The sequence below is a fragment of the Halyomorpha halys genome, unplaced genomic scaffold, assembly GCF_000696795.3.
Source record: "Halyomorpha halys isolate HHAL.00 unplaced genomic scaffold, Hhal_1.1 Scaffold618.1, whole genome shotgun sequence".
In the NCBI taxonomy this organism is placed as follows: domain Eukaryota; kingdom Metazoa; phylum Arthropoda; class Insecta; order Hemiptera; family Pentatomidae; genus Halyomorpha; species Halyomorpha halys.
Genome location: NW_027106817.1, coordinates 399,221 through 415,890, shown reverse-complemented (window position 1 = coordinate 415,890; position 16,670 = coordinate 399,221). Strand labels below are relative to the sequence as shown.

At 30.4% G+C, this 16,670-nt stretch overlaps 1 protein-coding gene across 2 annotated transcripts in view; it reads left to right on the top strand.

The window, feature by feature from the left end:
- The first annotated feature begins 1,055 nt into the window (after positions 1 to 1,055).
- Ptpmeg2 (Protein tyrosine phosphatase Meg2) overlaps positions 1,056 to 16,670 on the top strand; it is an 84,645-nt gene continuing 69,030 nt past the window's right edge. For both annotated transcript variants that reach the window (XM_067045111.1, XM_067045110.1), the window contains exon 1: positions 1,056 to 1,327. In XM_067045111.1, the coding sequence (XP_066901212.1) occupies positions 1,325 to 1,327 (3 nt within the window). In that variant the 5' untranslated portion in view covers positions 1,056 to 1,324. The remainder of the gene's footprint in view (positions 1,328 to 16,670) is intronic.

The window sequence follows — 16,670 nt, the reverse complement described above, 5'->3', positions numbered from 1 at the left end:
TAGTGTCACGTCAGTATTACATTGGTGCACGCCACCGGGACAGAGATAACCTATATATGTGCCCGCAGATAGAAAGAGGTTGATGACTCCTCCATTTAAGTTTAGGGCTAGTTAAAACGCGATCCTTTTCGGCGCCATGCTTATTGTTCAATATATCGTTATTTTGCTTCTATCAAAGTAAGGAGCATTGAGGATTTTACGCAGGATTTTGGATTGTAAGGATTGAATACGAGAGGAATTCGAAGGTTTAGTGGAGCCCCAAAGCTCAACTCCGTATGTCCAGATAGGCCTTATAATTGTCATGTTAATCTTTTGTAATGAATTAAAAGTTTAGACCGTTTGTCTAGTAAGTGCTGTAATATTCGAAAACGACATGCAGTTTCCTGTCTTATGCTAGGATTCCGGGTTAGTCGTATGTCCAGACTAGTCCAAGGTAGCGGATCCTCGGTTTTAACTTTATTTTCACGAAAATAGCGAAACTTAAACACCAACACACGTGAGAGTTATTAAGAGTTGTTGCGAAAGAAGAGAAAATAGTGCAAAGTAATTACTGAATATTTTTTTTTTTTTAATTTTTTCTCCTTTTTTTAATATTTTTGGAAAAAATGACAGGTGTAATTTCGTATCCAAATTCGAATCACTTCAAGTGCTCAGAAAACCATGGGTACCCACTCAATCCGAAACGGCTCTAAAATACCTATCATGAAAAAGAAAATTGAAATTATTCATCAATTTGCGACTCCCTTAAAAGTAGATGTTTCTTTTATGAATGATTCAACATATTTATTTGAATTATAAATATGAATAAACATTCTTTTTTCTATTTTTTTTTTTTAATTGTTTGTTTAGTTTTTTATCTGACATGTCTCACAAAAGAAGATTATATTATGAAACACTCATACGCTTTCAAGATAAAATATCTCATTATCTATTTGCCCTTTCATATTTGCTTAGCGATTAATATAGTGAGCGCTGAAAAAAAACAAAACAAAAAAAAATTAAGATTATAACGAATGATAAGCTTAAGTTTGGAGGTACTTTTTGATGAGTTCAGTTTATTACGCTCAGAGCTAGTGCGTTTTATGTCCTGTTAATTCCTGATTAACGATTAATTCTATCTTTTAAGGATTTTGAAAGATACCGCGATAAGATATTTTAGACTAGTACTTCTGTATTTTTACACGGAGCAGTAGTTCGTATTTATTTTTTAGTGTGCCATACTGTCCTAACAATATTTTTAATCAATTAAGTGATTGAAACAGGGAAGAATCAAACGAAATAACTACTAAACTGGCATTCGTTGGAGAAATGATATGCTCTCTAAATGGTAATAAAAATATAAATATATATTTAAACTAATTATATTCATTTAATTTATACTTAATTATACAATTATCGGTTTTATGTGATGCATTGTTGTTTCTGTCGTTGGAAAAGACTTGAATTTTTATTTTTCATTACATTGTATTGCTTTAAAGATATAATTTTTACTTTATATAACTTATTATTCGAATAGCGTGTTATTTAGACTTTGGGTGTTTACTTGTCAAATAATCAGCAATTATTTAACAAATAACAAGTGTTTTGAATTTTTACGTCTTTACACTGTTGAGATGATAGCATGAATGCCTTCTTTCTTTTATTTAGTTCTGCATTCGAAACCTTAATTTTGTTTCACCCATGCTTCAATAAATTATATAAACAATTTTTAAAACTCTTAAATTCTCATTGATTATACTATTATATAATAGTATTCATTTCCTAAATATATACGTATAGCTTGAAAATTTAACGTTAAACTTTGTGGGTGGCGCCAAGGCGAGAAGGTTATCTTCAAGGAGGCGTAATCGTATTTGCGGAAGGAATATAATGGTGAAAGTAAGGTGCTACTAAAAGTGAAGCCAAAGAGGCGGGTCTTACGATGAACTACACGGGCGTGGCAGAAAAGTATGACGCAATCACCAGCTGCCTTCTGTTTCAGTGTAGATAACAATGATGGGCATTCCTATAAATCTTAACTCCTAGCTACCTAGTAGGTTATGGTGTGGTAAACTCCCCTCTTTTTGGCTTCACGTCCCCCCTTTCCATTGGAATAGCTGTTTCTTCAAGCAGCAACCATCTTGAATTTTTGTTTTTTACTTTCCTTCAATCGCGTGTACTAATTCCTAATTTTATTGTGATTTCAAGGGATTAAAATTTTATTTATTTTTTGTTTTATCACTATCAAAGGATTGGAAACAAATAATTAATGATGATGTTGTTTATAAAAAACATCGTATAAAGACGCAGAACTAACAAATTTTAGAATTTGTTAAAAAAGCAACGGATAAACCGCAAAACAGTCAAAATACTTAGATGGAGTTTCATTTTTCCTGAACAGTCCTGATATTTTTTTTCTATTTTTGCTCAAGTCTATTGAGTCTTTGAGTATCTATACAGTCCCTGAATTGTAATTTCAAGATTCTAGTGGCCATCGCGAAATAAATAATATTAAATCGGACCCACAACCTTTCAAACCATTAAGCTATTGGATATATTTTAACATTATTCTCATTTAAAATTGAAAGGTTTTTATATTTATTCTGGATGAAATTTTCTGTTGTATCGAATTTTATGTATAAACTTCCTGGATCATTGAAAAACATTGATATCCTAACAAATCAGGCTTGATTCCTTAACCTATTTTAAGTTCTCCTTATTCCTACAATATTTAGATCTTATTAAATTGATTAAAAAAAAAAAAAATATTTTTAGAAACCTTTTTAGCCAAGAAATCGCCTATTGTAGTCGTTTTAAATGACGTAGCTGTGATGAAAAATTCCTCTTATGGAAAAATTAAGTTATTTTAGATTTCAATCCCCTTTCAGGTTTCCCAATATGGCTTCGTACTGTAAACGGTTTTTGGTTACAGAGTTACATCAGTGTTGTTGACCCTTAGCCTGAATTTTGTTGTTGTTAATATTTCTTAATTTATTATATAGGATTTACTGAATCTTTTATTCGGTACTTTCCTTATTTCTGGTAGTTGATATCTTCCTCAAGGTTCCCTTTAATGGATAGGAATCGAGAGTTTTGATGTGTCATACAAACCTGCCCACACGTCTCAAAATTTTCCTCTCCTTCCCCGCCATGTATTGTCAATGTTCAGCAAATTTGTGAACACTCAAATTAATTATACGGCATTTGTATAAGCATGACTGTTTAGATTCCTAATGCCTTTTAATATTACTTAAGTTATTAGTAATAATAGTAAATAAGTATAATATTTAACTAAACTACATATCTATTAACTATTTTCAATATATAAATTTGAATAAACTTATTTTCCTACTTTTGATTATTTTATTTTCTTAAAAAGATTGAAATATGGAAAAGTAAATATTTTTTATCTTAATTTTATCAAAGTTGCGATTATATATACGATAATAATTTTGAATTATTTTTTTAAGTTAACATTTAGCATTTTTTTTAAAAATTATTTTGCAATTTAGAAAAATTATGTATTTATATACATTTTTTAAAGAATTGTTGACAGTATGATTGGATTTGTAAATGGACTATTTGAGGTCCGAAACGCAATCCAATTCATGAATATAATGTACACAATGTTTTAAGGGTGTTTTTCGGGATATTGATATTGTAATAAATGTAAGACCCATTAGATAGTTTTACAATAATACAATTATTTTGCAATAATGAGTTTTTTAAGTTATCTTATTTATATCTGCAGTTTATCTGATAATGTACGAATACTAGATAGGTGCGTTGCATATTAAAAAAGTAATAGCCAAATAATACTCTTCTTCTTTACCTTCCCTCTCTAGTGCCTCTCAGCGTAGAGGTTCCTCGCCTGTCGGATGTCCTTTCCCCTCGCCCTACAGAGTAGAGTCGCTCAATGTAGTCGAGAAAGGACATCCTAGGACGCCCTCCTAGGTCTTCTGCCATCTGGGGCATATTCCATGGCCTTAAGAGGCTCTCTGTGGTCGTCCATTCTGATAAAATGGCCGAACCACTTTAGCTGACGAATTTTTAATAGTACTTTAACAATGAAAAGTGATGCCAGATTTCAAAAGAATATAATTAATTTCAAAATAAGCTTATAAAAATTGCAATGGATGTCCTTAAGTTTGTAAGAAGTAGCCAATTGCATCGGAAACTACAAATGGAATCAATAGACGATTTCATTTAAAAACAGTTCATAGAATTCCACTCCATTATCAAGTTAAAGTTATAGGAGCAGTAACTTACAACTTGGGTAACCCAACCTCATCTCGAAGACTGCTGCTAGATATCCTGTTATAAATTCTGCATTTATCTATTTCTATTATTTCCATTACTACTGTTTTATTTGTTTTTTTCTCTTCGTAATTTTCTCAAATTAACTTCTTCTTTTTCCCCTATTGGAAGTCTATAAATGGCATTGTTTTTATAATTATCTATTTTTTTCTTTTCACTTAAGAATTATAATTTTTCTTTATTATTTATTTATATTATTTTATTTTTTATTTATATATATTTTTTTTCATGATTTATCTTTTTTTTTTGTTTTCTCTAAGCCCTATGGATGCGTGGGGTTGATATGAAACTAATATTTTTTTTTTAGTGTACAAAAACAAATCAATTGACAAATAATTACCATTAAATAAATGTAGAGCAAATGCGGTATACGATAACAATAAAAAATGTCTAATTGAAATTGGTGATCTCGTGTGCGTAGCTACTGGAATGCGATGAAATAGTTTTACTGGCAAAACTCCCATGTTTTTCCAATCCACAAGTTTGCAAAGCTTTGCGATCAGATTTGCCTCCGAAATACCGAAAGCACTGTCATTGAGGTGTGTCTTAGGATAGCGGATGGTGATTCAGTCAGGGAAAGTAAACATGCATCTAATCTATTGTGTCACTGTATGAAACAAAAAACATAGTGTTATTGATTTAAACCTTTTTAAAAAGTGTTTTAATGAATATACATTCATTAAATGTATTTCTAATTTATTTAATTTCTAAGAATAAATATTATGACAATAAAATGTACCAATTAATTAATCATATTGAAGTTGAGATAGAAATTTCAGTTCCCTAATATAAAAGAATATTAATAAATAAAGATAATAAAATAATTAACCTCTATCGATAATCGCTGACTGATTCATCTATTATGGTTATTGCCCATCTTAAATTTTATCTCGTTGATATGAATTAAATGGTTTTATGTTTATACAATAACCAATATTCTATATCAGAAAAAAAAATTCAAAGCTGCTGATAACAGTATCCCTGATTAAAACGAAATTCTTGTTAAGAGCCCAAATTGATAACGAAGGCGAGGAAGGTTTACTGTAGATAATTTATATTTCTAAAAAATATATATATTATATACGCGTTTGTATTAGTTAATTGTGACACATCTGTCAAAAAAAGGTTTTTGTGGTAAATATAAACCAATATAACTAATTTTTCTTAGTCATAAGATTTTTTTTTCATTTATTATTTTATGACGTATTCTTTAGATTTCATTGTTACATTTTGACAACTCTGTTGACCACAAAAGGACCGAGCACTGCAGAGAAAGAAACCGTTGTAACTATAATTTTAGTAACAGACATTAAAGGTGTGCATTTAAAGGAAACCTTTAGTAAGGTTTTCCTGAGGAAAGTATAAACAAGGTCTTTAACTACATCTTTCACCTTTCAGATATTATCTTATTCTTGTGTTGCAAATTGAGACGTTTGAGAAACGATGATGTAAATTGGGCAATTCACCGATTTTTTCAATGTCTAATTTGTTGATTTACATATTGTTATTTAGCATATGAAAACATGAAGCATTTTACTTCTCTTTTCTTTCTTTATCAATTTAGCAATTTCATTACACTTATCAACTTTATTCCATTAACTTGACAATTCTATTCTCCGTATCTCACAAATTTATCATCAAAGAGCAATGTGGACTCAAACCGAGGACATATAACAATCATCGCAATAGATCAGTTTATACAAAGAAACACATAAATTAAAAAATATATATATAAATATGAAAATTTATGAAAAAAAGAAAATAAAAAGTCAGTTAAAAGAAAATATTGAGATAGAAAGTAAATTTGCCAAAATATGGGTCTAAAAAGATCTATTTACATTTTATAGTTGTCGATATATATTTTTTAAAAAGTGGCACATCGCTGATTGACTGTACTAATAATAAAAATAAGACGGTCCCGCATGCGATAAAAAAAAACTCAAATATTGATTTAAACTATTTATATTGAGCCAACTTTTCGCCCCACAACGTAAATATTAAATAGGAACAATAAAAGATTTTAGAAAATTAATGAAAACGGAAATAATAACAGATAAATAAGAAGAAATATAAAATAAAGTACAAACTAAAAGGTAGTAAAAGGGGGATAAGAATAAAGGAATATAATGAACAAGACAGAAAACGTACCTTTTATTTTTTTAACCCTGACGAAGCCCTGTAACGTGGGACGAAACGTTGGCTCAATATAAATAGTTAAATCACTATTTGACTTCTTCTTTTACCGCACCCGGACCATCTTCCTTTTATTTTTAAAGGATTGATTTTATAAAAAAATGTACTGAAAAATTAGTAGTAAGTGAATTTATTTTGGTAAAGCATTATCTCAGGAACGATTATACGTATAGATGTTTATTAGCACTCAAATTAAATATTGGATAATGTGCTATAAAAGTACTTTTTACGTTGATTTTTCCTTCCATTATAAACTCCCTAACCACCCAAACCCACTAGTTTCTAACCTTGCTTCCTCTTCCATTTCTGGCAATCCTCCGAGGCGCCTGAAAAGAAGATGGCCTAGAGTTCTACTACTGGGTAGTTTCTCTACATGCTGTATCATATCATTATCATTATGATCAAATTTACTTGTATTTTTTATACAGTTGTAAATATCAATAAATAAAAAAACAAAAAAAAAATGTTGATTTTGTATTGGATTAAAATAATTTATATGTATATAGATTCCTTATCCTTGGTGTTAATTATGTCAATTGAATCGAACGTATTAAAAAGATCCCTTGAAAAATTTTATCTAGAAAATAGTTTAAAAATATTGTTACTTTTCCAATTTAATTGAACATTTAACTTAGACTTTGAATACATTTTAAATTTTATTTCTTGCTAACAATTTTATTTTCTAAGTAATCTCTGCCGTGATGTAATTAAAATTCCTCTTAAATGTAAATATTTTCTTAATTTTTAAAACAATCACTTCATTCATTGTGCTTTGTTTTTTGTTTACGGCGCTGTTTGAGGATCCTGTTAATGTAGACAGAACAGTTTACGACTTGTGATTGTATAATCTCTCGGCGTTGCACTTCCCAGTATTTTTCCCAACTTCAGTTTGCACAATTCTAGGAAATTATTTTGTAATTTTTTAGCTATGAAATTATTATTGTTCGGATTATTGTTGAAACTATTGTAATAATCTAGAACGAAATAGTTTGAGTTAATCACTTCATTAAAAATTATAATTGTGCTCCCCAACGTTATTGGTTGCCTCATGCACTGCATGATTATAACAAGTAAAGAAAATTTCTAAAAACACTATACAAATTCTAAATGATGTGCTAAAATTATACATGCTTTTTTTTTTTATTATTATTATTATTATTTATTATTTTTTCCCTTTCATATTTTTTTTTTCTACGCAGATCGTGTACAAAAAAGTTGAATTATGTTGTGTCTTGTTCAGTTGAAAAAATGTCGTCAAACTAATATAGTTAAATTTTAGATTTAGATTTTTAATTAAGTTTGATTGAATTTTAAATAATAAGAAACGAAGAAAATGTTCCGAATAGTTGTGTATGTATAGTTTGTTATAAATTTTTTGTCTTGATTGTGTGAAAGATTAAATAATATTAAGCCCTAGCTGAGCGAGATAGAGCGCCAACTTATGGCTCTCTTCTGCAGTGGTGCCGGTTCGGATCCGGCCTGATGGGTCGACTTTTATTTCTGTGCCGATCCCACTTATTTCTTGACCCTCCCCCATGGTTAGGGTGGTAAACCGTAGATAAACTCTCCCCCCTGCTATACGTCAGAAATGATTAGGAGGGGCGAGTCACAAAAACAAAATAATACAAATAATATTTCTGTTAAGAAGTGAGTGATAGGAGTGTTATTATTTATTGCAATTAAAATTATTTATATGTTTATGAAAATTTGACTAATATAAGCAATTAAAATGGGCGAATTAATTAATAAAAAATATTAATCTCATGTTGGTTTGTTGTTTCATAAGTTAATTTGGGCTATTTTATATTAGACCTGAATAGCTTGCGATTTTTTTTTCATATCTTTATTCGAATTTACAACTGTACATTTATGTATATACATCCAGTAAATTTTATTTTTGTTTATAATGGAATGTTACAGGCGTGTAGGGAAACTTCCCATCGGTAGCACTTTAAGGGAATTTTTAAAGTTGATGCTAGAAACCTGGCAAAGAGCAAAGGAAAGTATGGGGGGGATCGTTATGGGTGCAGGGAAATCGTATCAAATGCGAACCGTTCGCAGTAAATGCGGGAAAATATAGGGGGATTTCCCGTATTGGCGTTTTTCGCATCGGTGTGCGCGAACCCTTGTGTCCCAACTGAAAATATCAAATAAGAATCTCGAAACAGGAAAAAAATGCCTTTTCGATGTCTGTTAACGCGTTGCTTCGGCGAAATTCTCATTTAAAGATTTCGATTATAACTAAGTATAATTAGTAAATTAATATTTGTTACAATAACTTTATTAATGAAATCTGAACATTATCATTCTTATTAAATGTTGCTCAAAATTATTCAAGGTAATTAAACCATAAGACAGGCTCATTATATGGATGTATGTTATCATATTCAGATAAGTTTCAATTATCTGTCCTCGTAAAGAATTGAAGTCTTGTTGGCAATTTGTTTAATGTCAACACAAACCAAAAACTTTAGTGTTGCCAGATCTGGAGAACATGACAATAAGACACAATATCTAGTGCCGTTTACTGCAGCTGTGGAAGAAACATACCGAGTCTGTGTTAATGCTTTAAGTAAATCACTTTTTTTTTTCTTTAGATATTCAAAGACTTTGATTGTTATAAGTTACTTAGATTATAAAACAAAAACAAAAAAAAGATAAAATATTATAAAAAAAAAGAAAATATAATAATTAAAAAAACGAAATTGTCAATTTTTTTTCGTAATATATATTTTTAGATATCTATAAACTAACTTAATATTGATACATATATTGGCTGGTGATATTTTGTTCAGTTACCTACTAAATTGAAGACTTGCCTGTGATATGGCAGGTATAACATGATACCTGAAATTAGGTTAGGGGGGGGGTAGGCGGAAAGATAACTATCAATTAATTCCTTCAAGGTCTGGTGACATGGTTGTCATCTCACTCGTTGTGATATTTTATATTTCACCTCTCTCAAGGTACATAAATGTTGGTAGTGTGTTATCAGGAATTTATTATTATTTTTGTCACTGTTCAAAAAAATAAAATTTCTTAGGTCCTAAACAAATTTGACAGCCTATACTTTATTTTCCCTTCCTAACATACATTTCTATCAAGAGTTAGTATTGTTGTTGTTGACAAATTAACAATTATAATAAACATTTATTCAGTTAATTTCAAAATTAAAACATTCTTCTGTTAAATATGTGTTAAAAAAACAAAATTTTTAGTAAAAGTTTAACTTATCTACATGAGATACTCCCGTATAAGTTTTATATAATAAATTTCTAAAAGTGAATATGTTTAAAAACTCTAGTGGGTCCCATCACTATTACACTAATAACGATTATTTCCCCGATTTCCAACATATCCTATATATAGTCCCCTCCTCCAATGCATGCAGAGAGGTCCCCTTAATCTGTTTTCTCATCATCTGATATCAAAACCACGCACCCCTAGGGCTTAAAAAAAAAAAAAATTTTTAAAAAATAAATCAAATGGTATCCTTTTTAAGTCTGAACACTCCTTATTATATCAAAATTTCAACGTTTCAGTCAATTCGGACTTCCTCAAGGTCATTAATTATTAGTCAAATCACACTATTTTGTCACTTCATTAGTTTTTAAAACTTTATTAGATTAACTTACACTATCAAATATCACATAATTGGTCATTATAATTATCATTGGTTTTTTTATATGATAGTTGATAGTGTAAGTTAATCAAAGAGTTTTAAAAATTAATGAAGTTGTGACAAAATTATGTTATTTGACTCGTAATTAATGACCTGGGCAGAATAGCTTGCAAAACATTTTTAAATGGAAATGTGAGGTGTAAATTTATGTTTAAGATTATCCTTGAGGATGGCCGAAACGTTGGACTGTTGAAATAATAAAGAGTATTGAGACTTAACAAGGATACCATTTAATTTATTTAAAAAATAAATAGCAGTCTCAAGAAATCTAAGAAATTACATATATAAAAAAACTTTTTTCAATCCCACAGGTGGAGATCATAACACCCACAATAACAGGAGGGGATCTTATCCGGCCAACCCGCCATGCTAATAGCGTTCCATACTTCACGCAAAAGTTATTTTGTGACACAAAGGAACAATGTTCTATTTGATGGTAATGCAGTGTACATTACCTACCCCTACGAGAAAAACAACTGTTGCTGTATACATAGCACAACAAAATGTTTTTCATTTTGTCTATGACGTATGACATCCAAAATCTTTCGTAAAATTCTCAATGCTTCTTGCTTTGTCACAAACAAAATCACACAAGACCTTAATGTTCCATATGTAACCGATCAACCCCGAACCAGATATCATTGTTTCCATTATAAACTCCTTAACCACCCAAACCCACTAGTTTCTAATCTTGCTTCCTCGTCCATTTATGACAATCCTCAGAGGCGCCTGAAATGAAGATGGCCTCGAGACCTTCTATTGTAAAAACGTTATTAGAGTGTTACCAATGGGTAGTTTCTCTTCACACCCATATCACTCCATTATAAATTTAAAGCCAATTTACTAATTTAATTGGCCGAATTTACTTTGCGCCGACTCTTATAGCTTTCGGACAATCTGAAAATCAACTTCTGTAGAAGAAGTAACTCCTGTATATGGTACTATCTTTGGAATACGTCTAATTCGAAATAAAATTTTAATTTTGTCAATATTGAGTGTTATATTTCTATTTTTACTACTTTTCTGAGTATATCGCAATGAAACTGTAATAAGAGGTATTGTTGAAAAAATGAGTTTTATATTTTTTATTCGAATTATTTCTCCATTATCTTAAATTATGTACATGACTGTTATTTTTCCTGGATTTTAAGAATAATTGTAAATGTACATCCTGTTCGCTTGCTAGAAAATAATGAATTATTCCTCAAGGTTTCCGAAAACATGTCATCACGTAGAATATTTGGTTATTATTAAGAGACGTGATTCATTACTCTGATCATCATTGGTTTATCAATTTATTTTTACTGTCTACCGAACAATATAGGAACTAAAATATGAGATATCCAGGGTTCCAGAAGTATACTCGATGATTATCGATTTTTGATATTGTTACGTAATAATTAGTGCTACGTAGTCGGGAGATTACCATAGATGATGGATGGTTCGAACGATTTTGTAAGAATAAGAGATTTTTTTTTTTAGTTGTAAAAAATGAATAAATGTAAAAGATCTTTTTTTTCGGCCAAGACTCCCATTGGAGTCCTATATTGCTTAACCATGGTTAGGGGTCAAAGTTCTTCATTTTGTGGGACCACCATTCAATGAAAAAAGTCAACGTCCCAGGCCGGATTCGAACCGGCACCGCCAATTGACTTTAAATTTATGATTAACTTTAATGGATAAGAAGAAAAAATATTTTTTCCAGATTTAAATATTTCTCCGGAAATAAGAGTTGTAATATGGATGTATTATATATCTTTGGAACTCTAAGATTAAAAAAAAAAAATTAACATTTACAACTGTTGAAGTGATGTAGAATGACCAAAAATGATTGATTTTAACAATTTTGTTGGCTGATGGGGGCTTATGTAGTGCGTTTTTCCGTTTCGCCATTTTGTTAAATCTTTTTATGTCACCAATGATTGAATAGTTATTTAATTTCATTTAACCTATACATGACCTTACAGTAGACTGATTGACTAACTCCATAAAATTATTCTTAGCAATTTAGATATTGTTTATATTACAATTCATTAATGATTCTGTTCTGGGCAGGAAGTAAATTTTAGTAAACTGTTGTATTCTTATATTTATGCTATACTTTTGCAAAATAATATCAAAATTTTGCTACGAGGCTTATTATTAAAAATACTTTATTAAAAAAAAATATGTAAATTGTTTAAAATGCTAAAGTGAATAAAACTTCTAATTAGAATATATTTCGGAATATTATCCCATACTCATGTACTATTTTATTCTCATCTATGTCAATTTCCATTCTGAAAATACAATAGTACAACTACAAAATATAGAATAGTAATATATATCTTCATCTCAGAATTAAAAAAAAAAAAATGATTTAACCAACTTCCTATAAAAGAAAATCCAGAATATGCAAATTGGAATTAGTCGATCTGTTAGCAGAACGTCTGTACGAGATGAATTACGCTGTGAATTATACAGAAATATCTGTTCAGAAACAAGCGAGGATTAATTTAACTCATTAATGATTAATTGATTAACCCATCCGGATTAATTAAGTTGGGAGATGAGTGAATGTTGTGTGATGCACCGTATCATATTTTTTAAAACTATAATTGTGTTATTATTTTTTTTTTTAATATAGCTCCCTAATTTTAGTAATTTTTACCAACAAAAGCGACTATGTCCATATAATTGCTTTTTGCATGGATTTGTCGCAAGAACTTGCAAAAAAAAAATGTAGTGTAGACATAGCTTTAACCCATAATTGGTTTGGTGAGATGTGACAAACCCCAGATAGCAATTAAACATCCGTACTTGTGTGCTTCGGGTTCATGGCGCCCATCCTTTCTGGACTTTTCCTGATATGAGTCATTGTTCATGATAACAAGTTAGTTGGCTTCAAACAATGGCATGGTAAGTACTATTTGAATGGTTTTCCTTGGAATCCTATAATTGACAGCAGTAATATTGTGGAATATATTTTTTTTTTTTTTTTTTTTTAAAACAGTAACGTAAATTGTTATTTATTACCTAATATATATACCTAATATTGAAATTTAGAATGTTTTGAACTTTTAATAATGGATTTAAAAATAATTTTCCCATTATAAATATTTTAATTTCGTACCTCCCTAGTCAAAGGAAGGTTCCAGATTCTTACCTCCCTAGTCAAAGGAAGGTTCCATATTCTTACCTCCCTAGTCAAAGGAAGGTTCCAGATTCTAACCTTCCTAGTCTAAGGAAGGTTCCAGATTCTTACCTCCCTAGTCAAAGGAAGGTTCCTGATTCTTACCTCCCTAGTCAAAGGAAGGTTCCAGATTCTAACCTTCCTAGTCTAAGGAAGGTTCCAGATTCTTACCTCCCTAGTCTAAGGAAGGTTCCAGATTCTAACCTTCCTAGTCTAAGGAAGGTTCCAGATTCTTACCTCCCTAGCAAAGGAAGGTTCCTGATTCTTACCTCCCTAGTCAAAGGAAGGTTCCAGATTCTAACCTTCCTAGTCTAAGGAAGGTTCCAGATTCTTACCTCCCTAGTCAAAGGAAGGTTCCAGATTCTAACCTTCCTAGTCTAAGGAAGGTTCCAGATTCTTACCTCCCTAGTCAAAGGAAGGTTCCATATTCTTACCTCCCTAGTCAAAGGAAGGTTCCAGATTCTTACCTCCCTAGTCAAAGGAAGGTTCCAGATTCTAACCTTCCTAGTCTAAGGAAGGTTCCAGATTCTAACCTTCCTAGTCTAAGGAAGGTTCCAGATTCTTACCTCCCTAGTCAAAGGAAGGTTCCAGATTCTAACCTTCTTAGTCTAAGGGAGGTTCCAGATTCTTACCTCCCTAGTCAAAGGAAGGTCCCAGATCTGCCTAGTCAAAGGTTACGTTAACTGTACCAAGGTGTTGTTCCTCCTTTCTTACATCAGCGACATGTCTTCCAAGACACTCTTGTTTGTAAGTAAGATGAAATCATTTCTTTTTTGTGATCTAATCATTTCTTAGTGTCTTATCAGATTTTCAATTTTTTTATGAAGTCTGAGGACATAGTGTATTGTTAACGAATAGACAAATCGGCGTCTACTGACTCCTTGCAAGCCTGAAAATCGGATGTACATCATTTTCAGATTCTCTTTCTCTTAGTTTTACATCCAAGTTTTTAGTTAAGATTATCATAAACCGATACTATGGTCTTTTGAATGTAATTTAATAAATTTTTATTTCATGTACATTGTTGATATTACAAAACTAATTTCTAAAAAAAAAAATTTAAAGCAATTCTTCTGAATCGGTCTCAGTTGGATGAAATTCCGTAAATCCATGCCGCATTCTTTTTTTTATGTTTATTAAATTATACTCACTTTGTGTTATTATACGCATATTTCATATAGTATTATATTTAATTTTATACAATATTGTAGTACATATTATGTAAAAATATTTCGCTTAATGGAGTTAATTAAATAGGAATAATGGAGATAATTAAATAGGTCGCTTAGTGGAGGCTAATTAATGAATGGATTCGTCATAGTTATGCGAGATAAACTTAATCTCCATTGCCGGTTTTATTTTTTATTTTATTTTTTTTTTCTCTTACCTCCTGGAACAAAGAAATTAGCATTTACAAATATATACAATAGAAAAATGATATGTACATATACCGGCTATTTCATTTTCTTGTTTTGCCGGGATGGCATTATAAGAATGGCTGCAGGCGGTGTCAACAATGATGGCATATGTTTGCCTGGATGCTCACAAACATAGCCGAGCGTTCTAAACCCCATTGCCGTAAATTACAATACAATCAAAATATTAGTGCTTAGTCAAAATATCATTGGGAACGTAAATTTCTGTTTTATTGGTAGAACAGTTATTTTATTGCGTTATTATCTTTTATTTAACTGAAATTTTAAAAGCTGTTCAAAAGTACCCATTTTCCCGGCCTAAACTGTTGGCAGTGACAAAAAGTGGTATAAATTAAATAATTGATAAAAGTCAATATTTAAAAATCTGGTTTGTTGAGCACATCACACAAACACCGAGTTTTGTGTAAATTGGTGGGCTTGTATTGAAGTTATTGCCATTTTTTGCGGTTTTTGAAAAAAAGAAAGACCAGGGGTGTGAAAATTATGAACTAATTTTTTTATTTTTCTGTTGCTACAAAACCTCGTAATTTAAGGTTTCTCGAGGTGGGAATGACAGATATAAATTTTGGAAGAAGATAGTTGAAGGAGATTATAGGAAGATAGTTCGTGTAGCTGTCAATAAAAATATAAAAGTAGTAAAAGAAAACTATTTATTATTAACCAACGTTTCGCAGCACTTGCCGGGCTTCGTCAAGGCTAAAAGAAAAACAAGATACAAACATTGTAAGAATTGACAAAACATTAAAATAAATATACAGAAAAAATAGGAAAATATTTTTAAAAAATCCTTTTTTTTTTGTTTGGTTTGTTTATAAAGTATATAAAAGAAATAATAATATAGTTTAAGGAAGAATACATATAGAAGGACTAGAAACTAGTTACTAATAGATAACAACAGGTGTAATAGAATTCTGAATACAGAACTAGAGTAATAAATTGAAGTAATACTCGTTAGAACTAGTTATAAATATAGTAAAGAGGTAGGTGTAAAAAGGTAAAATAAATATGGTAAATGTGAGGTATATTAGCAAGTAAAAGGAAACAACAAATGAACATAGATGGCATAGTACCTTTCAGATTGAAACAGAGAGGTCAACTGCCAAGTATCTTATTTTTCGTTTAGCCCTGACGAAGCACTTCAAAGTGGGGCGAAACGTTGGTTAACAATAAATAGTTTTCTTTTATTATTAATACTAATACTATAATATATTAATACTAAAACGTAACGAAGTCCTAATGCAATCGAGTAAGATAAGGCGATCTCGGTTTTTCCCATTGTAATATTTCTATTTTAAATTTTCCCCCTTTAGTTATTCATACATGTCCTCAATATTTTGCATTTATCCGTTGTTTATTATCTTTAATAATGAGAACTGTTTCTTTTTTCGAAATAAACAAAATTAAATTTACTTAAGAGGAAGATTTTTTCTAAATTCTCCATATAAGCTCTGTCAGACTCTTTCAGTGCGGATACGGCCTAGCTGATATTAAAAGCCATTTAATTGTACATCAACATGCTGATTTCAATCAATTTCATTAATTCCGTTTTCGAGAAAAAGTAACAACTCGTTTCGATAAAGTGGCACTTCTGGTTATAGTCTTGTTTATTTCAACTCAGGATACTTCAAAACGTGTATTTCCGTCGAAAACTTATTGAAAAATTTTCACGTTCGCAATTCATTCCCTTACTACATAATAAGAAGATGGTCAGGGTTGCGGTCAAAAGAGAAACAAAAATAGTTTACAACTATTTATTTTCCAACGTTTCGCCCCACTTTGCAGGGCTTCATCAGGGCTAAAAAGATACAAAATGATACAATGATAAGAATAAAAATAAGTAACAATGGCAAGAGTAAAATTTTACTTAATTTTTTTATTCTTATCATTGTAT